At 41.2% G+C, this 23,509-nt stretch overlaps 1 protein-coding gene across 2 annotated transcripts in view; it reads right to left on the bottom strand.

Annotated features, from left to right (window-relative positions):
- Positions 1–23,509, bottom strand: part of Ccdc141 (coiled-coil domain containing 141) — a 172,184-nt gene that overhangs the window by 78,056 nt on the left and 70,619 nt on the right. For both annotated transcript variants that reach the window (XM_085834745.1, XM_029474525.2), the window contains exon 8: positions 4,291–4,485. In XM_085834745.1, the coding sequence (XP_085690871.1) occupies positions 4,291–4,485 (195 nt within the window). The remainder of the gene's footprint in view (positions 1–4,290; positions 4,486–23,509) is intronic.

The raw sequence follows: 23,509 nt of genomic DNA, 5'->3' as shown, positions 1-23,509 counted from the left end.
GAGGCCCATGTCTCAATATTGCCACCTGCTGCTAAGTCCAGATTCAAACAACCGGCTCTCCAGAGCAATACAATGCTCACATTTTCTCTGCAAGGTATCAGCTGGGTTACCGAAGTCAGGAGACAAAGGCATTGGGGGATTTGTTCTCAGTGTGGACAGTTAGGGGATCATTACAGCTTACTGGATCTCAAAATTTGGAAATATACTGACCAATAGATTTTCTGCACATTTTGCTCTAAATATTGTATCCTCAGGGCCTGTCACAGAGAAGTTATTCAGTAAATATTCACTAAATACAGAAATGTCTATAGGTGGAGGAATTGTTGCTGTGGATTTACTACACTGCTTATTCAGTGACTTTGGTGGTGGTGTGGTGGTGGTGGAGTGTGTGTATGTGTGTGTGACAGTGGTGGTGATAGTGGTGTGTGTGTGTGTCTGTATGTATGTGATGGTGGTGGTGGTAGTGGTGGTGGTGTGTGTGTGTGATGGTAGTGGTACTCTGTGTGTGTGTGTGTGTGTGTGTGTGTGTGTGTACATGTATGTGTGTGATGTTGGTGGTGGTGTGGTGTTTGTGTATGTGATGGTAGTGGTGGTGTGGTATGTGTATGTGTGATGGTGGTAAGGTGGTGGTCATAGTGGTCATGGTGATGTGTGAAGGGTACGGGGTGCAGTGATGTGTAGGTGTGGTGATGGTGGTGTGTTGGTGAGGGTGGGGAGTGAGGGGTAGGGGTAGTAATGCTGGTAGTGTATAGGCACACATGTGAAGATGGATGTGTAGAGGTCAGAGAATGTCAGACTTCCCACTCTGTCCCACTCTGCCCCATTCCCCAAGAAAAGGTCTCTCAAGATACCCAGAGCCAAACAGTCAGCCACCAAGCTCCCATTATCCTGCTATCTCTGCCTTCCATGATGCTGAAGCTCCAGGCATGCACAGGACTATGCGCGGCTTCTTAGGAAAATCCTGGGATCTGGACTCCTTGCATTGGTGCAGCAGGTGCTCTTACCCTTCAGTCCTCACAAAGGACATTTTAAAGCCGCTATCTCACTCTTTAGTAAGCTGGCATTCACACATCCCAGTGGCTCATTTGCTCACCGCCCCAGCATGTTCTGCTTACTGGCATTTGACATAACATGAATAATTTCAGCCAATGAGTTTGTTTACTGAGATTCTAATTCACATCTCTGTGGGGAAAGAGCTCTCAGGCAGAGGCTTCTTTGTCCCTCACAGCACTAACAGGCACGCTTGCCTGTGTGCTCTCTCGCCCCTCTGTCTTGTATGCCAAGAATAAAGGACCTGACCTCTCTAACATGTCAACTTTCTCAGTGTAGGCTCTGCAGCTAGCAGCCTTCCCAATCAGAGGTTATATCACCCATGAGACCAAAAGCAGGCTTGCTTACTGCTTGCTATAGACCAGCAGATTCCCTGAGTGGAGAGTTCCTCTCCTCACCCCTTCCTCTGTGGACATCAGCCATATTGGAACTGGGACACACAGAGCTCATTTGCATGGTGTCACCCAGCTAGTTTGTTGCTGCTGGGTCATCAGTCAATGCTGACCCGTAACCTATGCATCTGCTGCCAGCATCCCTGGAAGGACAACCTCAGAGCCTGAAAGTCAGGGAAACCAAGTCCTCAGTGCTTGGCAGCATGACTTCACCTACAAACAGAAGTCCACACAGCAAGCAAACCCAGCATCCTCCAGACATGTCACAGGCAATTTTCAAAGGGAAAACATAGCACTTCTGAGATAAACAACTGATGATGTAAATTAGGCGCTACCCTTCTTGCTAGTACATACGGAAAGTCTAGCCTAGAGAATTATTTTAAAGACTTTTGATAATATAATTTTTAAAAACCAGCCCTCAAGAGATTTATTGATGAGTTTCCTGCCTATACACACACACACATATATATATATATATATATACATATATATATATATATATGCATGGAGAATCTAAAATATGAATCAGGAGGAAAAATATCACTTAAAAGTCATAAGAGGAGTTTAGTTCTTAGCTTACAGAGACTTACACTTTACAGTTTCATTATTTCTATTCCCTCAATAGCATAGAACATTCATGTGGATGCATAATTAACCATCCACTCTACAAACACTGCCATTGGCCACACCCCAGTTCCCAGATCCATCACCCTCCACATTGAGTTACTAGTTTTTAGTTTGGATATTATTTCCTTACATAAGAAAGACCTTTAAGCCTTTCTGAGTACCATCTGGTTACAAACTAGAGGACTGGTCAATGTCAGTCGACTTTATCAGTTGAACAGTAGCATGCCATGGCATCAAATGATGAGATGACACAGGGAACCTAGGAATCTACTCTTTCGGGTTGAGAGATGTGAGCGTTCTGTTTTACAGACCAGACTCGCATTATTGTATGAGATTCGGAAAGTATCTGCTCTTGACTTTTCCTCCCCTTTCTCCTTCTTGGCTTCCTGCTCCTCTCCTCCATCCACCCAGCTGCTCAATCTTTTACAAGTTCCCGCAGGGCCTGAGGATAAAGTCAGATGATAAACAGCCATGATAAGGCTGTAATGACCAAGTAATGACTGTAGAGAAGCCAAGACAATGAGAGAACAAGAGAGTGAGAAAAGGAGGGGAAACATCTGCGTTTGCAAGGCTGGGAGCTATGCAGCTTCTATTAGAAGCATTGTTTTATACAAACACACTCTGTTCTGCTTTTCCTTAGTGGCCAGTAAGAGTTGACCTGAAACAGCTAACTCATTCTGTAGATTAAAGGTGTGGTGGAGATTCTAAAACCTCTTACCTAAAAATTGGGCTGCTAAAGAGAAAAATAACGAGTAATTAGCATGTACTTAGTTCAATATCTCCAGCACTGTGCTGTATCTGTTTCCTGCGTGAAAACTGTAAAATCCCCCAAAAGTTCAATTAGCCAAGGAATCCTTCTTTAAGAGGTCTACTGTAACTCCATCCTCTCTGTCTTAGAATTTTACTACCCAGATTCTCCAAGGATTCCAGAGCATGCTTGGTGTGTGTAAGCCTCCAGGAGCTCCCCCTCTCCCCCATCCTCTGTTTTTATCCTGTCTACCTTTAAATTGCTGATATGTCACTGGTCAAGCAATTCCAATGCAGCATCTGGAGGTCTATGTGACAGTGTCAAAGGTCCAAAGCCCTTCAAATAACATCACCAGCCACACACACTGAACACCACCTGTGCACATAATCAACAGCAACGTATTGATCATGACTCTGAAGGCTGGAAAGCTGAAATCAGGAAGAAAGGAAGTTCTATTGTGATGAGGGCCATGTCCTGGGCTGCAGACTAACCTCTAGTGCTCTCATGTAGTGGGCAGAAGGCGAGGTAGAAATCCTATCACAAAGACTCCACTCTCTGACCTAAGAACTTCTGACTGACAAATCACAAACATTACCACCCCAGGAGCACCCGCTCCAACAGTGAAGGCAGGTAGCCAGTCAAGGAGACCCACTGATGGTCTGTGTCAGGGCTCCCTCTTGCCTTACTTAAAAATGTAAGACCAAGGCAGAATGTCTGATGTGAAGCAAGTTCTGACCTTAGGGCTGGCTTCATATGCAAATTATGTTCAAAGACATAATGTGCATGTATTTCTACCTAATAAATGAAAGAAAAGTGTTTTAAAGTGGATCAGGGATGTACCTCAGTTGGTAGAGTGCTGGGTGAACATGCACAAATTTCCAGTGTTATAGAAACAAGGTGTGGTAATGCATGCCTGCAGTCCTAGCACTCGGAAGGTGGACACAGAAAGGTCAGATCATTGGGAGTTGGAGGCTAGCCTGAACTACTCTTTAAAACAAACAACAAAAGGGCATATTGGCAACATTGCTAAGTTTTCTTTTTAACTGGATATATTTTATAATATTCCCTCATGTCTGTGAGAAACATTTTAAAGTAGAGAAGAGTGTTGATCACAGACAATCGTAGCTCTAAAATGAAACCTTTTAAAAGTTATTTTGTTGTTATTGCTTATGTCTTTTATATATATATAAGACAGGTCTCACTGTAAAACTGCCATGGAATAAGCAGACCAGGTTGGACCTCAAACCCACAGCTTCCTGAGTGCTAGGGTTCAAGACACCTGGCTTTGGAGTTATTTTAAAATTTTACTTGTTATACATCAAAACACAATCTCTTAGTTTTGAAGTGCTTCCCTCAGTTTGTTAGCTTTCCCAGAAAGTTAGACGTTGATGACATGCTATGGCCAGCTAACATAATAGGTCTCTTATTGGCTAGACTGAGTCCCTACGATTGTCATCTTGGCCTCACACTGACCTTGTTCGCACTGGTAAAAAAGTCATTTGCCATCGATAACCAGGCTTTCCTTTCCACCATGAGTCTTCCAAATTCTTCTTGAAGCCGATTCAGTTTCTGGTTAGAGAGCTGTAGATGTTCCTTTTCTGCCAAGTCCTTTGACAGTAGAATCCCCAAAGCCTGGCTTTTCAGCTTCTCTACGGCCGAATCCCATTCCTACAAGAGAACATTCTCTTTAGTGACTGCACACAGACTCTGACATGAGTTGAATGTTTGTGCCTCTGTCCCCCAAATCCAAATGTTGACATAGCATCCCCAAATGTGATGGTTCCAGGAGGTGGAGCTTTGGGAAGTCATTAGGTCAAAGGGTAGAAACTTTGTTCTAAAAATAGTATTTCTATAGCACTTTCTGCTATATGAGAACACAAGGGGAAGTTATTCTGCAACCCAGGAGAGAGCCCTCATCACAATGGAACCCTTGTCCCTTCCCAATCTCAGTCTTCAAACCTCCAGAATCTTCCAGAATCATGAGGGATGCACTAGTACTGTTTAAGTTTTCTTGTCTATGTTACTTCAAGTTATGGCAACTAAAACTAAGATACCTTCTTTGAAATCCCTGATAAGATTTGGGGGGACATATATCCAAAATCTGCCATTATATTTTCAATCATAAAGCCTAACAAACCATGTAAATGCTACATTGTGAATTTGAGTACCAATATACAGTCACAGCAGAAAGGGATACAGAAAACAGGCACCAGAAGAGAATGAGGGGTGGGGGAAGGGCAGAGTGACTGATGGATCACCCTATATGCAGGTCACATCCATTCCTGTTACCATTGCCTCTCGCTCCCATTACCTGTACCTCTAAAGAAACACATCGCTAACTCATTGTGTTCTATTTGTATTCATTCAAGTGTAAAAAGAGTATCTGCCCCACAATTCAGGTTCCTTGTCAGTGGAGCAAATATGTACAACAAAGGAAGAGAAATCGAATGTCTATGGCTATTGCTTTTGTGTTAGCCTAAACAGAGATTGAGATTCATTACTCATTGTAAAATAAATACCCGTCATCATGCAGTATTTTCTTCTTGGTCCTAGTTTTACATATTTATGCTTCACACTTGATGATGTATAAGCTTGTCAGAAAAAGAAGTAGCTTTCTACTTTATGTGGCAGGAGGAATAACAACGCAACCAATAAAGAGAGAAAAAATTACAAGTTGGAATAAACCAGTATTTCTGTTAATCTCTTGAGGAAGTTCAAGTTTCTTGAAATTGGAGTGTTGCCAGATTCAGCCTCATAAAGCCATCCTTACCTCTAAGATGGCTGCCCTGTTGGTGTGCTTTCTGACACCCATCTCAAATGACATCGAGTAAAGCACAAAGCAGTTTGTGAAGCACAAGAAATGTAACATCGGACTTCAAACATCTCAGCCTGGCTCTACCTGGCATGTCTGCTATGCAAGATGCCCTGTTATTCAATTACATTGGTTATATTGTGTGGTATAAAATAAGTCTAATTTTAGGGTCGTGTGTTATTACAGTTTCCATTACTCTCACACAACACAATGAATACTACATACATGCCACAATCTAGGATTGTAATAAGGATAAAAATGTAGCTTTATTCTTAGCAATATGTAAATTGATATTTCATACAACTTCCTACATTCTCTCATTATGAAATATATTAAGTATTCATATACAATATGGCAGTATTTTCAGTGAGAAGGAGTGGACTGTAAGCGTAGAAGCGTACATATTCTTTTGTAATGACCATGGAACCAGTTTTGGTATTTATTCAACAGAAAACTATTTTGACTGAGGGATATGAAAATAAGTAAGGTTAGTTAAGGAGTTAGCATTGGTGTGTGTGTGGGGGGGAGTGGGAAGAACCTGTCTTAAGTGTGGCTTATGACTATAATCTTCAAAACTCCTCAGCTTGGCTGTGTATTTTTGGTTATTGTTGTTGTTTGTTTAGCTTTGTTTTTATTCTAGTATTTGTGCAGGCTCAGAAAAGTATGTTCCACATGTTGACATAGCAAAAGGAGGCCCACAGAGGCTAGTTCATGGGTCTCTGTACCATGCTAACCTTTCAGGGAATTGATGTTTCAGATTCTAAATACTCCAAAATTCACACTGACCAGAAAAGCTGTGTTCATAGAGGCAGGCTTTGTACTACAAGCATTCTCAAGATTTTAACAAAGATCTTTGTGTCCCTACTTGAATAAAACTGTATTTCATGGTATTAGTGTCTAAAGCATGGTAAATAGCCCTCCTGCTTCAAAACCAGCAAAGACATGTTGAGAAAGAACAAGTGTTCTTGGAGTGGCAGTCTCTGGCACACCCTCACCGAGTATGGCCGCACTTTCTTCCAGACACCTCTATCTTGGCCTCTAACACTTAATATTTGATCTCCATCAATAAGATCAAAAGCGAATGAGATTTCACTTTTTCCCAGTTCTAAGCTAAGGGTAATGGGATGTTTCCCAAATATTATTGGGTAGCATGATAAACAGTATTAAGGGGGACAGGATTCTGTGTCTAGGTAGTTCTCAAAAGGCTGCTATGCTGGTGTGTGCCAAGTCCTTCCTGGAAGATAATGTCATTGGAAATATTTGGGTAAACATTCTTGACAAAAGAACCCTTTGTTTGCTAGTCATCTCAGGATCCCAATTGTCCAGGTAGAATAGTGTTAGGAAACATGCCTGTGGTTAAGAGTTCCCGAACTGCCTACTGGTTTGCCTGCTAACCCAACTTTTCCCTTTTCTCTTCTTCTTTTTTCTTTTCTTTACTTTACTTTTTTCTTATTTCTTTCCATTTTTTATGTATGCATGTGTGATGTGCTATGCATGTGAATGTATTGGTATCTTTTAGCATGCATGGATACACATATGTGGGCACAACGACTGTGGGTGTATGTGGAGACCTGTGCCTAAGGAGGATTATTTTCAATCAGTCTTCTACTTTACTCATTGAGATAGGGTGTATTAATCAAACCCAGAGCTCACTGATTACAATGGCTGTTGCTAACGAGTCTCTTCTCTGGGTCTACTCTCTGCACCTCTTAGGCTGCAATTACAGGCCACTTATGTGCAGTTCTGGGGCTCTAAATTCCAGCCCTGCTGCTTGCTTGAAATGCACTTTAGCCACAGAACCATCTCTTCAGCCCTCTTCTTTCTTCGAACACTTAACGACCCACTTGATCCATCTCAAGTCTTTGTGCCGTTATTTCTGCAACCTGCTAGGATCTTGAACTAATTAATCTTGAACTAAGGTGAAGAGATACTTAAATGAATGAAGATGCAGACTAAAACAGGTTAATTTTTTGTAATTGGCATTGACTAGAACATTCTCCATTTATTAGCAAGGAGAAACCCTTCATAAATGCAGACGTTGGAGATTGCTTAGCATGCTGGGTGTAAGGAAAATGCAGACAAAATCAGAATACGGCGAAAAGGTTCATAGCCATTGTTCATGGCTTTAGGACAGTGTACAAACTTCCAACAAAGGGTTAACCACTGCCTTGCCTTTATTCGGTAGCACTGAGCTAATCCCTTTTCATGTATCATCTCATTTAATCTTCACCTACCCACCTACCCACCTACCCCTAAGCTGTTATCCACATTCTAACCACAGTGTAATTAGAACTCGTGAGGTTATACACTTGCCAAGTTTCTCAGCACCAGTAAGAAAAGGAGTGAGAATGTACTCCTGGGATGGTACCCATGGTCAGGCTGAGGCTGCTCACCTGAGCGTGGGTATCTGAGTCAGGGTACCACCCTCGTCCCAGCTCTCCACAGAGGATGATACAGCATTTTTCTTATCATCTCAAAAGAATTTACCATATTCGTTGAGAGATCTGCTGTGGTTAGACTTCCACAGGGCCCTGAAGAGGCCTCCGTGGTAATAAAAGGATTTCACAGGACAAATGCTGTATCTATATCTAGTATAGATATAATCTATCTATCTACATAAATATAATAAAAAATTACTGCCCAAACAGTAATTTTGCTTTACTGTTTCCCCCTCCAACACACACACACACCCTGTCACTTGCTATTTTGAATCTTGCTAGAAAGAGTGGGCCCTGACCTTCTGGAGAAACTCAAAAGAACCAGGTTCAGCTGCTTATCGGTTTTCATTCTTAATTACATTCTTACACAAACTCTGTGGGCATTAAACGAAGCTGGGCACATTTGCTATTCTATTCAATCTTCTCTGAAAATTGGCTCTGTTTTCTCTGGGCAATCTGCAGGCACTTTCTACTTAGCTTCTATACCATGGCAATGATGGATTTCCCCAGGCATTTTTCTGAGGGGACACTTTAACTGTTTTATTTATTTATTTATTTATTTATTTATAAGATAGAACTTTCTAGAGTCATCTGAATCCATCACAGTTTAAAAAATATATATAGCTGCCAACCTTGCCAAGGCTGGAGGAATGCAATGGAGAAACCCTGAATTCTCTTTCGCTGAGCCATTCCCGTTGTCTCCTACGTGTTAAACTTCTTACAGGGTTTTAGTCACTATGCAATAAAACATTTCCCGTGTGCGCCCCCACCAGCAGAAGCCAAGGTCTGCCATTTCCCTGGCTTTCCAATCAGACAGACGCACGTGCATATCCCTGACCCAATGAAGCCGAGTGACAGTATATCAGGGTGTCTCTCTGGGTCATTCCATACTTGCATTTATCACTCACAGTTAGTAACCCTTTTAAATTGGACCACTCAGTATCCCATTTGCCGTGGAAACTGTGCTTTCTCTGGGTTCCCTTGATGGAAAGGGTACTTTAAAAGGGGATTAGTGTGGCTAGGCAAGAAGGGGAGGGGGAAAGATTGCTTTTCTTTTCTTTCTTTTACTTTTGTTATAGTCCTAGGCTAGATCTTCAAATGAAGTTATAGATTGCCATTAAGTAGATTGAAAAAGTAAAATACGTCCATGAGTCCAATTTGAAAAGCAAAAGAAGTAACAAGTGCAACATGATTAGTAAGCCTTTCTTCACACAAAACTTCCCCACAGAGGGGAAGGTCTAATAAATAATGCAACACCTTCCCCCGCACTTTCATCCGGTGCTTGATATGGGAATGTGATTGTGAGGTGAGGGGAGACGGACACATTGCAAAAGGGAACGCCTGTGTAAGAGCCTGAGAATGACTGGCTGTGGCGATCACTGTCAAAACCATATGGGGCAGAAGCACAAGTTGAGTTCACGGATCGCTCCCAAAGCTCAGCCGAGTCCAAGGCCATCTTACTGCGCGCAGCGCCATTTCCTGTTCGATCCCAAATCTATGACCGATTTGGTTCTGCATCAGGAGGATTAACTCATTGACAGAAGATCAGAATTTTACATGATTGCATTAGAGATGGTACAAACAAACCTGGCAATTTTAATCAGAGAACATTTGAAAGTCGACTTTGAGCAGGCGTGGTTTTTTTCGGAAAGAAATGTTTATGCTTTTAGAAGAATGGCAGCCAGCAGGCAGAAAGCGCGAGTTCTGATGATGTCCAGTTGGACAGTAACTACTCTACAGTTTCCCCCTCATCGTGCTCCCTTCCAGGCATTTCCAGGCTGACCCATACAGTTGTAGGGTCATCCTAGCGAAAAAGGAGTCCCTCACGCTCCAATCGTGCAGAGTGCAGTGCCTAGAGGCCATGTGAACTATGCCCTTCTGTGCACTTTCCTACAAAAGCATGGTCCACTTACAGAAAGAACTATGTCTCACCTATGCCTGAAAGAAATGTTCAACTTACCCTTTCAGTAGAGAACTCTGGAAATGAGCAGGAGGTGGGCATTTCCTCCACCACCACCCCCCCAAAAAAAAACAAACTTTTTTTATTCCAAACTTGCTAAATAGCCCCAGCAAAACTTTTGCTTTTGAGTTCTCTTTCCTAGCAAATCAATGGTGGCGGCAACACTTGGTGGGTGCTCCCGTTTCTGGAGCGATTTGTGTTAATTCAAAGACTCATCAGCTGTGCTTCACATTCTCGAATTTGAAGTGCTCCCAAAAATTGGTTTATCATAATAATTATTCATAACTAACCTGCTGGGACTGATATGCTATAATAGACAGATACCCCCAAATCAATTTCTGAATATGAATTAGACTGTTCTCTCATTTCAAGAACAAAACAAGCAAACCTTCTGTCCCCCGTCCCCACAAAAATTCCCGGCTTGCAAGTTTTTTGTTTTTTGGTTTTTTCACTCTCCAGTGTTTAGCCCCTGAGTGGAGCCCATAGTCCAGCGGTGCAGGACAGGTGCTTGTGGCCTGCACTGAAGTAAATGGCTATGTGACACTATAAATTTTGAAAGCAAATTGTAAAAACAATAAGGCAGGTGATAAATAAATCTCCAGAAGAGAGTTCTAGTGAATCCGCTTGTTTGCCCTTAGTTTTAGGGTTTAAATCATGGGAGGAATTGGGGTGGGGCAGGACAAGATTTATGTTTTCTGAGAACCACCACCCTTTCTCCAGTGGCTCATCTTTTGCCGTATTCTTTATATTTTTTTTTTGCCCCCTTCAAATATTTTTTTCCTAACTGCTTACGACTTTACTCAGACTGGTGTTTCTATTTTCAATCAAAATTAATTAAAGCCTGACTGGCCAAAATATTTTTTATTGAACATAATTTATCTACAATCATATCAGCCCATGGGCTAGTGAAGTAGATTTGTTAATGGCCTGCAGGGCTTGCTGGAGGATCTGCTGGGCACATCTTGAGTGTCCAAGAACAAACCAACCATAGAAGAAATAATGAGCTTGTGATTTCAACCTCATATAGGAATCCCCCTTCTTAAAATAAATTAATAGAAGGTAGGATTCTTGTGTTTTGCCCATAATGATCAACAGATTAAAAACTAATAACAATGGTTGTAAATCCATTCATATCTGCTGGGAAAGTTTTAAGAACATATTTTAGGTCCATCTCATATCCACTCAATCATAATTCTTTTTCTCTGTTTGTTTTCTTTTTGTTTTTCGAGACAGAGTTTCTCTGTGTAGCCCTGGCTGTCCTGGAACTCACTCTGTAGACCAGGCTGGCCTCGAACTCAGAAATCTGCCTGCCTCTGCCTCCCAAGTGCTGGGATTAAAGGTGTGCACCACCACCGCCCGGCATCAATCATAATTTTAATTGGTATGGTGGAAATTTTTTATTTTTAAAACTGCTGAAGTTTTATTTGAAGTCAAAGAGAAACAATAATGCTTCTAACCAGTCAAATGTTAAGGCTCTCGATGTGGGATATTCAACATGAACAACTGGCTGAGAAGTCTTCACAATCTTACTGATAAACGGATGTTGGATTGTATAATCATGGTAGTTTTAGTGTTAAAATTCAGCAAACTTGACTCTTAAAATTATGCTACTGCCTCATGAATTATAAACCTAAACTATAGATTGTATTTTATAAATCCAGTAAGATTTGAAATGGGTTATGGAAGACACAATGGCAAGTAAACTCCTTGTCTTTATTCTTGATGAGTGGCTCATATCGAAATCCATCATAAATTTAAAATATCTCTGATGACTTGATGCGCCAGGGTGGGGGGATGTGTGTGTGTGTGTGTGTGTGTGTGTGTGATAATTCTGATATAATGTTAGCCATCATTCATGTGCCAATTCTAGAAATGATCCAAGCATCATCCTTCCCATTTCACTCCTCCCAAAATAGAACGGACTGCTTTCCTATGTACCCGACCTGTAGGAAACTCACACATCATATTCGATTTCATTCTTTCTTCACATCATTGTCTTAGAAAAAGGAGCCATGGATTTAATAAGAAAATGGAAAAAAAACAATTTTTTAAAGTTTTTTCTTTCCTAAACTTTTCTGAATACCTATATAGTTATTTTAAACTTTTCCTGTAAAACCTTTGTATGTAGAATATTTATATTTTCTCTCTTCATTATAGGAACAAGTCCTTGCCTCTAATGGTATGAAAGACATTATCCACCTTCAAACAAAATGTAGTCAAGACTAGGGTTTCCTCCATGAATCTCTCCTTCTGGAGGATCTGATGCAGCTTTTGACTCAGTAGAACCATAGCCCTCTGACTCTATGTTCAATCATCTGTGGAGGGGTGGCAAATGACACTGGGATAGAAGAGACATTGTACAACTCTCACACTGAGTAGGGAACAAATCGAAACATATCCTTCAGCATCTCCTAGAGATAGCTGACTAATAAAAAAGGGATTGTTGTGAGCTCATGTGGGAACCAAGCAAATGTTTAAAGGAGAGGACTGTCCTTCTGATTAGAGAATCTGAGATGGCCTCTCACGGGTCTTTGAACATGGGCAGGAGTTCTAGCTTGGAGGTGGTACTGGATAGAAGGCAGGGGATGATACTTGTAGAAGAAACAGCCCTGGCCAGAGCACAGTGTTAAGGCATGGTGGAATAAGAGGGTCTGGATCATAAGAGAAAAGCAGCTGACCCAGAGCAAGACTCTCACAGCATCTTCTATGGCCAGAGATGTCTAAGATGAGGCTTCAAATCAACAGGTGACAGTGCTCAAGGCAAATGAGGACTGTAAGAGGCAGGAAGTAAACATGACTGAGAAATGAGGGAGGGGTTAAGAATGAAGAATCAGGGCTGGAGAAATGGCTTAACAGTTAAGAGCACTGGCTGTTCTAGGGACCTGGGTTTGATTCCCAGTACCCACGTGGTACCTCATAGCTATCTATGACTCTAGTCCCAGAGGATAAAACACCTTATCCTAGCCTCCCTGAGGAGCCAGGCTCACATGTGATACACAGACACACATAGAGGCAAAACACCCATGCACAAGATAAAATGAATTATGTAAATAAAACATTAGTGGATCCAATCAAAAGAGCTATGCCAGTTGTTTCAGAATCTTCCAGAATAGCATGGAGTTTGTGAGACAGCAGCTCTGGATGAGGCTGAGAAATAAGGGATGGACTTCAAGAGCAAAGTACATCAAGGGGACTTGAGGCTGGGAAACGGGGACTCACCAATTGCACATTACAGTAACACAGAAGGTCATAGAAGTTTGGGACTTAACCATGTTAAGCACTGAGAAAATGCCTTTGTAGGCAGCCACTTAAAGGGTAGTTTATTCCACTGTTACTGTATGGTTATGTATCATTTAAAAAGGAACTACAAGAAGCCATGCCTTGTGGGAGTTTCCACTTAATGAATGACCAATGATAAGGAATCGGGAGGAAGAGGAGGCAAAAAAGAAACCCAAAACCCAAGAGCAATCAAATCTTGTGTAGGCATTTAAACAGAATGAGCTGGGGGCTCCAGGGCTGATGGCTCCGGCCTAGCAATTCCAGACCCCAGTGTTCTGAGTTTCAGCATACTTCCGAGTGAGTTTTAAAATGGAAGTCTGCCTTGGAAATTAAAAGGATGTGGCTCACTGAGCTTGAAACTAACCCCAAGTAAAAGCAAGAACTGGGTTACAGAGAAGAAATTAAAAAAAAAAAACCCAACTCATTGTTTTATGGATTTTCCCAAGGCTCACTGGCAAACTCAATACTATTTATACAGATTTGTGACTGTTAGTGATGGAATTGTTTCTAATTTATGTTCTGTGAAAAATGACATCTGCTTATAATTGGGAGGTTCATTTAAAAATCAGGCAAGTAAAACGAATCACTCACTGAGATGAAGACAGAGGGACTGGGATGTGCAGATGCAGGTGTCTTAAGGTTTGGGGAGTGCAGCTAATTTTGCCTTGAGACAGTTCAGATTTGATTTTCAATGCAGACAACGCTGTGCAAAAGAAACAGATTCTACTCCCTTTCATAGGGTTTTCTTCCCAGTCATCAGATATGACGGTGTGGATTGATTTAAGGAAGGAATCTGTTTTTATCATAACTTCACAAATGTTGTAATCTTCAGTGAAGGACATCAGGGAATAACTAGGGATTCAACATTGCAATGCTGAGTTTCTTCGTATAAATTAATATATGCAGGCACGAGAAGAAAGCATTCCTCATGCTTGTGAAATACTGGGAAAATATTTGGATAACCTGGAAACTGGTTATTTGAATTCCGGATATTTCCCCACACCTCCTGAAGCACCGAAGAAATATACAAGTAGTTCCTTTCTACTGAATGTTCCATTTCTGTGACCCTTACAGGAGATTATAACACAGTTTCACTCATGAAACACATTATGGTCATGCTTTTCCCCTCCCCCAACTCCTTCCAGCTCATCCCCACTTCTTACCCCTACCTTTTTAAAGGAATAATCAGAAATGTTGAATGCTTATCTTTGGATCTTCAATCACCTGTGTAAAGGGTTCACAGGGACCAGAAATAAGCAGCAAAAAGAAACCAATTTCCAACCATGGACAATCTTGTCCATAACCTCAGGGACTAGGGATCTATTTAGATTCATAGTATCATGGCTTGGTGGGTAAGAGCACATGTTGCTCTTGCAGAGGACCTGGGTTTAGTTCCCGGCACCCACATGGTGGCTCACAATCATTTATAACTCCAGTTCCAGGAGATCTGATGCCCTCTTCTGATCTTTGCAGCTACCAGCCATGCCATACACAAGGTGCATGCAGGCAAATACTCATAATAAACATATGTATCAATCTAAGACAGATATAAATTTACACCTGGTATGTTCTAACAATGGCTACAGTTCATGCTGTCTTTGAGAACTCTACAACTTACATTGTCTTTGATTCCACTGGTTTGGTTTTGTTGTTGTTGTGGTTTTGTTGTTTGTTTGTTTTTCTTTAGATCTTTGACTCCAAAATGTGGTTCAAAGATCAACATCCGCAGCACTCATAGGAGTTTGCTCCAAATGCAGACAGTGCTGCAACTACATCCTAAGCCTGATAGATCAAATTCTCTTGTAGTTTGAGAACCTTTGGTCTACAGATCTCTGCAAAAGCAATCTTCTTTGTTCCAAGTAGACAGATGAGCACACCAAAGACTGTAAAGGAGGTTTGTGCATGATATGATCTTACAAACAGAAAATCCAGTAGAATTTTCAAACCTTCCCAAAGCTAATACACTGCCACTCCCAAATCCACTGCATTTCTAAAGAGCAGCAATGACAAATCTGGGAACTAGAAGGGCAATTCTATTATTATAACAGAAGAAAGAATAAAATAGCCAGGGATAAATTTAATGGAAAAGTATAAGACTAGTACACTGAAATGTACTTATCATTGTTGAAAGAGGGGAGAGATGCAGTAAAAGCATAAATAAATGAAAATGTAATATTGGGAAGATGGCAATACTTGGGACTGGAGAGATGGCTCAGTAATCAAGAGCGCTGGATGCTTTTCCAGCAGATGTGGGTTTGATTCCCAGCCCCTGCACAGTGACAAATGATCCATCTGTAACTCCAGTTCCAGGGGATCCCATGCCCTCTTCTTTCCTCTGTGGGCACTGCATGGATGTCTGCTTAAGACATCCATGCAGACAAACACCCAGGCACATAACATAAAAAAATTTAAAAAAAAAATGAAGACAGTAATACTCCTCCAAATATCTAGATACTAAGTAATTCATGCCAGACTCCTCAGGGAGTTACAGGAAGAAATGGAAGGCTGATCAAATGTTCACATGAAGCTGCAGGGTACCTGGAAGAGCCAAAACGGCCTTTAAAAACATGGAAATAGAAACAAACTAAGAGACCTAACACTTCAAAATTTTACTTTTTCTTTCAAATTAAAGTGATGTGGCACATCAGTGTACGAACATATAAAACAGTGGAATAGGGACAAGAATCCAGAGAGAAGCCCTAACATCTGCAGTCACTGATAGAAGCGCCAAGGTCAGTTCATCAGGAAAACTGTGTTACTCGGTTCGTGCACTGCAGGGACTCTAGACAACCCCATGAGAAAGAATGGAGTCAATCCCTGCCTCACGCCATATACCAGAATCTACGCCATACAGAGTAATGACCTAAATACAAAAGCTAAAGCTATAAACATCCTTCAGAGAAACACAAGAATAATTTTTGTGACCTTGGATTTAGCAGACATAGCGTGCACACACACACACACAAACAAACAAATCAAAACAAAACAAAACAACAAACCCATAAGCCGCAGCATTTAAAAAAATTGGACTTTATAAAAATTAAAAGCTTTTGCTCAAAGAAAGGGTGCTATGGTCAGAGGGGTTATACAGAAATTTCCTCAAAGACAATAGACAACAACCACATGAAAAGGCCACAAAGTCATTAGCTACAAGGGAACTGCAAGAAGTCTCCATCAATTAGCTCTCCACACACAGGATGATGAAACAAAACAAAAAGTGGCAAGTGTTGGGGGACACTGGGTAACTGGACCCCTTGAGTATAAAATAATCTATATGGAAAACAATGAGGTGACACCCAACTGAGTTAAACAGAAACAGCATATAACAGCAATTCTACATAGGTACATACATACATACATAATATATACCTGTGTATGCACATGGTCTTTACATGCTTTCTCAGAAGCAACCTGTACAAACACACACCCTCCCACATTTTGCTACAGTAGTGTTCACATTCACCAGCTTCACGGTTAAGGCCAGCTTGCGTGAGTCATCTGCTGGTCTGGTTTTCCAAGTCATTGAAAAAGTATTTTCCAGTTGTGGTTGACTTCACAAACTAGCTCTGTGATCTTGGCCCCAAATTCCTATAAATAATGTCATTTGAATATCTTGTGAAAAGGGCCAGTGCTGTGGTCCCACAGAAACTTTATTCAAAGTGCAATTGGTGAGTACCTTGTTCCCAGCCTAAAAGTTTTTCTATTATGAGATAAGAAAGTAAAGTAGAATTTCCTGCAAGTTTATTTGAATAATTTGCATGCATAATTGCCACCTATACAGCCAGTATAAGTGCCTCTTTATAATCTCTTTCTCATTCTGTCTTTGTAATTGAACAATACCGTTTTATTTTATGAAAAAAATATACAAAACTAATCATAGGAAATTAACACCATAAAAAATAAAAAAATAAAGAAAATGAACACCATATATAGTATGTGGATATGTATATATTTCTTCCTATTGGAAACAAGTATAAGACTTAAAGGTAAAATTCAACACCTTTGTGTATTTCTGGTGCCATCTCAGGCTCAAAAAACAAACAAACAAACAACAGAATACCTGGACCCAATTGTATTCTCTTTTTGTAAAAGTGGGACAGTAATTGCTGCCTACTTGTCTGCTTGGTTTAAGGATTAAATGTGTTCATATGCAACCATGTTTATCAAAGTGCTTGGTATGTGGATTCTTAATGGCAGTAAAATAAATAAAAGGATTATAAAATTTACCCTTAGTGACATTTAGTAAGCTTACAATGTTGTGTGTCACAGATAATTTCCATAGCCCCCCAAAGACAAATCAGGCTCATTAAACAGTCAATATGCCCTCCTCCGCCACCCCCACCTACACTGATTTGTTTCTGTCTCTACGGGTTTCCTTCTTCTGTATGTATTACATAAATGAACCTTACATAAACTGACCTTTTATGTTTGGCTTCTTCCAGGTCTGTTCTTACTGTGGTGTAATACTTCATTCCCTTTAGGGCTGAGAAATATTTTATTATATGGATATACTACTCTATTTTATCTATATATCTAAGTTACTTCTACCCCTTTGTCTGCTACAGTGAGCATTCATGTACATAACTTTATATGAACATCCATTTTCAGTTCTCTTCCATATGTATGTATATATGTATATACATGTACAACCATATATATGTATATACATATAAATATGTATAAGAATATATGTATATATATGTATATATATATATATATATACACACACACACACAACTATACATAATATAATCAATATACACTCATCTGTAAGAACCATGAGAATGTGGGCATGCATGAAAAAAACCTTTAAATCTCCTGTAAATTTTAGCATGAGTATAAGTCTTTTTTTTCTTTTTCTTTTCTTTTTTTTTAGATTTATTTCATTTATATGAGTACACTGTAGCTGTCTTCAGACACACCAGAAGAGGGCATCAGATCCCATTACAGATGGTTGTGAACCACCATGTGTGGTTACTGAGAATTGAACTCTGGACCTCTGGAAGAGCAGTCAGTGGTCTTAACCACTGAGCCATCTCTCCAGCCTGAGTATACATCTTTATGGGGGAAGGGTTACACACAGGCTCTGTGTCTAGGTTTGATGGGAAATATGGAAGAGACACTTACACTGCATGGCTATAAGTCTCCCTAGAAGATGCAGATTAATAACCTCCATCGCCAAAGAGCCTAGGACCTGCCTCTAAAGTCACTTCTGTTCTCACCGCACTGTATTTTCAGCCTCCCTTCTCGTCTGCTGATGCTGACCGCCTGCAGTGCAATCTCCAGTAGAGTCGGTTCCCTTGTATGGAGGGTATCTCATTGCCCATTGGCTCTTAAACTCTGATGCTTACTCGCAGGTGTAAGATGTGAACAGGTAGGAAGATGAGGCTTATTAACCATTAAAGGGGAAAAGGTGTGTTTGGGGGGAAGTTCTTGGGTGTGCATGGCTTTTCTAAAGAAACAAAACAACAAACAAAAAAAACCAAAAAAACTGGACCATAGCCAAAACCTTGTTTGTCTTATGTGGAATGACAAGCTTGCTGATGCCAGATCTTTGATTTTTTTTTAAGGTCTTATTTATTTTTATTTTATTTAGATGGGTGTATGAGTATTTTGTCTGAATGTATGCAAGTATTTCACATAAATGCAATGTAAGAAGATGCCACTGGATCCCCTGGAACTAGAGTTATCAACAGTTCTAAGTTGCCAAGTGGCTGCTGGGAACAGGACCCTAGTCCTCTGCAAGAGTAGCAGGTGTTCTTAACCCCTGAGCCACCTCTGCAGCCCCTGAGACCTTTAAAGCTTTAGAAGAGCCTGAACTCTGTTGTTGTTGTTGCTGCTGCAGCTGCTGTTCTAGTTGTTGCTGTTATGTATTTTTTTTTAATTTAAAAACTCTAATATTTTAAGCTTGACAGTAAGTTGTTGCTATTTATATTTTTTAAGCCTTATGTACCCAAACAAGTACACAGATTCTCTGGCACTGAGATCCAGATGTCAACAATCTTCCAGCATTTCTCACGACTCTGTGAGTAGCCAGCACTGAGAAGCCTGGGCCTCAACACCCCGCACATCATCAACTGCAAAGGGCCAAACTGAATGGAGGGTTGAAACCATGGGAGCCCAGATTGGAATATGTAACTGATTCTGGCCTCAAACGCTGCAGTTAAGCCTTGGGACGTCAAGTTGACTTATGGTGACATCCAAGGAGGATTTAAAAATCATCTGCATTTGCTATTCCCTTTTCAGTTATACACATGAATAGAAAATTTTACACTAAGGAAAGATGGCATAGCTAGCTGAAACAATGAGTCATCTTTCAAGGTTCTGCTCAACTATTTCAACACACCCTGAACCCTAACGAGAGCTGTGGATGTTACTCCAGATCTTGATTTGAATGTATTCCAGCAAGAAACAATGGAGACATTTTTGCAATTTATTTAGAAAAGACTCGCTGGGTTGTCTCACTGTGGGGACCCGGTAAACCTGATTACTTATGTGAGTTTCAGTAATGGCCCCCCACGTGATGCCTTATTTCTGATCAATTCTCTTTGAAAGTTCCTCTCCACATGTCCACACGCAAACGTGAGTCCAGAATGCAGTGTGCTACATCCTATTTGGGACATATAAAGATTGAATCCTTTCTCAAAGGAATGAGATTATTGAAAACCATCTGATAGTCTGGCAGAAGGATGGAAAAGCAAACCACATTTTGGAAGTACTACTTACCACTTCAGGTAAGTGCTTGTGCGAGTATTTTCTCCAAAATTTTTAAGTTTCCTCTTTCCAGGTGCTTATGGAAATGAGACGTGGAGAAGCAGTGTGTTCCCAATGTTCTGGATGATATAGCAGGAACTTAAACCCCGTTTTGTTGTAGTATTTTGGGTTTGGTATTTGATGTACATAGATACAACCCAACACACCACATAGTACATAGCCCCTGAACACAGGCTAGTCAGGGGTTAGGGGGAGGAAGAATTAGATCAGAACTAGGGACATTCTGCTTCATGGGTCTTCTTTTATATACTGCCTTTAAAAATGTATGATCATCCAAGTGGCTGAGGAAAATCTCCAAGTGGCCAAGGTCCCCAAGCTCACCCAGTACGGTGTACAGAGCTGCTCTGTAGTCAGCTGACTGGAGTGATCTCTCTGGCCCTGTGCTTTGAAGGGCACATGCCTGGCTACATGCACTGACATCACCAAGCTGGCATTCTCAATAACTTGTTCAGACAAGCCTTTATAGTTTCATTTTGCTCTGGGTATCACAGATTGGGGAGCTGGCCCCCTCTGTAGGACCAGCAATTTGGGTAAGGCATTAGGGGGCATGAAGTAGCTAGTAAGCGTTGTGGTTCCTTCAACTGGGAGCCCTAGAAAGGTTGAGTCCACTGAGATTCAATCTTCCAACCATGTCATAGCCATTGCCACGTAAAACCGGAGTGACTGTGGTTACATGAAGTCTCTGGTGAGATCAGGACTCATAGGCTAGAGATTATGAGACCTTCACCTGAGACCCCAGCCCTGGAATCCTGATAGCTTTCCCAGGCTGTATGTCATTCTTCCCCGGCTGGGGATTGAGCTAGGCATGTAAAAGGACATAGGAAGTCGAAGGTTGACTGGGATTGGGACTCCAGAGAGGAAGCTTTCATGAAAGTGCATCGCCCAGGCTGGGCTGCACTTCTCAGTGATGCTCCTATAAATAACGCACACCCGTGATTCTGTAAGACATCCTAGTAAGCTCACTGATCACCAAGATGGACTTGGATTGGATGGTATGTGTCTCCCCAGGAAGCATCAGGGGTGTGTGCCTGTCTGGAATAGAGTAATGTGGACTTCCAAACAATAGATATCCTGGGGAGAACTTTTTGAGTCGAAGGTACTGAAAGGTGCTATGCAGGCTGCTGAGTTGGGTGGGAGTCTTACCAAGCTGTGAGTCCTGTGAACTGTAATAATGACACATGTACTAAGATATGCCCATGGGTGCGATACTAATATGAATATTCTTTCTAGTTGGATTTAAGGCCAACTTTGTAAGAGGTCATATGCCCAGTCTTGTGAATTTGGCCAAGAGCCCAGGGTTGGGGAGTATAGAGAATCTCTTATAGATATGACCTGTCAATAAAAACGCCTATGGTCAATTAGTGGCTACTGGGAATAAGAGGAGAGACACTGGTAGGAATAGAGAGGATTCTGGGAAATAATGAGAGGCCCAAGAGGTTCACCCAGGAACAGAGAGATCAGATGAATGGGAATTGTGCAGAGATAACCAGCCAGATAGATGAACTCAGAAAAGGATACAGAGGAGACTCGTCCTGGCACATGACTCTGAGAGATAACACACCATGTGGAAGACAGACTAGTTTGAATGGGTTAAATAAGTTAAGAGCTAGTTGTGGAATGAGCCAAAGCTTATGGCCTAGGCCTCTTTTCATTAATAAAATAAAGGAACAAGTTCCTTCCGGTCCACTGCAGCACCGGGTTTCCTGGCCCAGGGAGTCTCCGGACACCCGCAAGGACCCACACAGGATCCCCCACAGGATCCTAAGACCTCTGGTGAGTGGAACACAGCGCCTGCTCCATCCAATCCAATCGCACCATCCAATCCAAGACTGCATTAATTAAAGAAGCAGATAACCCGGCCTGATCAGAGGCACAAGTCCCTTCCAGTTCACTCCAGCAGCAGGGTTCCTTGTGTACGGAGTTTCTGGACACCCCCAAGGTCCTCACAGGACCCTCCATGGGATTTTAAGACCTCTGGTGAGTGGAACACAACTTCTGCCAGGAGGCAGGTTCAAACACCAGATATCTGGGCACCTTCCCTGCAAGAGGAGAGCTTGCCTGCAGAGAAACTCTGACCACTGAAACTAAGGATAGAGCTAATCCCCCAGGTCTGCTGATAGAGGCTAACATAATCACCTGAGGAACAAGCTCTAACCAGATACAAGTATAACAACTAGCTCCAGAGAACACCAGATGGCAAAAGGCAAATTTAAGAATCCTACAAACAGAAATCAAGACCACTTACCATCATCAGAACACAGCACTCCCATCCCACCTAGTCCTGGGCACCCCAACACAACCGAAAAGTTAGACCCGAATTTAAAAGCATATCTCATGATGATGGTAGAGGACATCAAGAAGGACTTTAATAACTCACTTAAAGAAATACAGAAGAACACTGCTAAAGAGTTACAAGTCCTTAAAGAAAAACAGGAAAACACAACAAAACAGGTAGAAGTCCTTAAAGAAAAACAGGAAAACACATACAAACAGATGATGGAAATGAACAAAACCATACTAGACTAGAAAGGGAAGTAGACACAATAAAGAAAACCCAAATTGAGGCAATGCTGGAGATAGAAACCCTAGAAAAGAAATCTGGAACCATAGATGCGAGCATCAGCAACAGAATACAAGAGATGGAAGAGAGAATCTCAGGTGCAGAAGATTCCATAGAGAACATTGGCACAACAATCAAAGAAAATCCAAAACGCAAAAGGATCCTAACTCAAAACATCCAGGAAATACAGGACACAATGAGAAGACAAAACCTACAATAATAGGAGTTGATGAGAATGAAGATTTTCAACTTAAAGGGCCAGCAAATATCTTCAACAAAATTATAGAAGAAAACTTCCCAAACCTAAAGAAAGACATGCCCATGATCATAAAGAAGCCTACAGAACTCCAAATAGACTGGACCAGAAAAGAAATTCCTCCCAACACATAATAATCAGAACAACAAATGCACTAAATAAAGATAGAATATTAAAAGCAGTAAGGAAGAAAGGTCAAGTAACATATAAAGGTAGGCCTATCAGAATTACACCAGACTTTTCACCAGAGACTATGAAAGCCAGAAGAGCCTGGACAGATGTTATACAGACACTAAGAGAACACAAATACCAGCCCAGGCTACTATACCCGGCCAAACTCTCAATTACCATAGATGGAGAAACCAAAGTATTCCATGACAAAACCAAATTCACACATTATCTTTCCACGAATCCAGCCCTTCAAAGGATAATAACAGGAAAAAAAACCAATACAAGGACGGAAATCACACCCTAGAAAAAGCAAGAAAGTAATCCCTCAACAAACCAAAAAAAAGACAGCCACAAGACAGAATGCCAACTCTAACAACAAAAATAAAAGGAAGCAACAACTACTTTTCCTTAATATCTCGTAATATCAATGGACTCAATCCCC

Source organism: Mus caroli, unplaced genomic scaffold (assembly GCF_978045245.1).
Source record: "Mus caroli unplaced genomic scaffold, Mus_caroli_1 scaffold_2, whole genome shotgun sequence".
NCBI classification, from domain to species: domain Eukaryota; kingdom Metazoa; phylum Chordata; class Mammalia; order Rodentia; family Muridae; genus Mus; species Mus caroli.
This window is presented reverse-complemented; position numbering and strand designations above follow the sequence as displayed.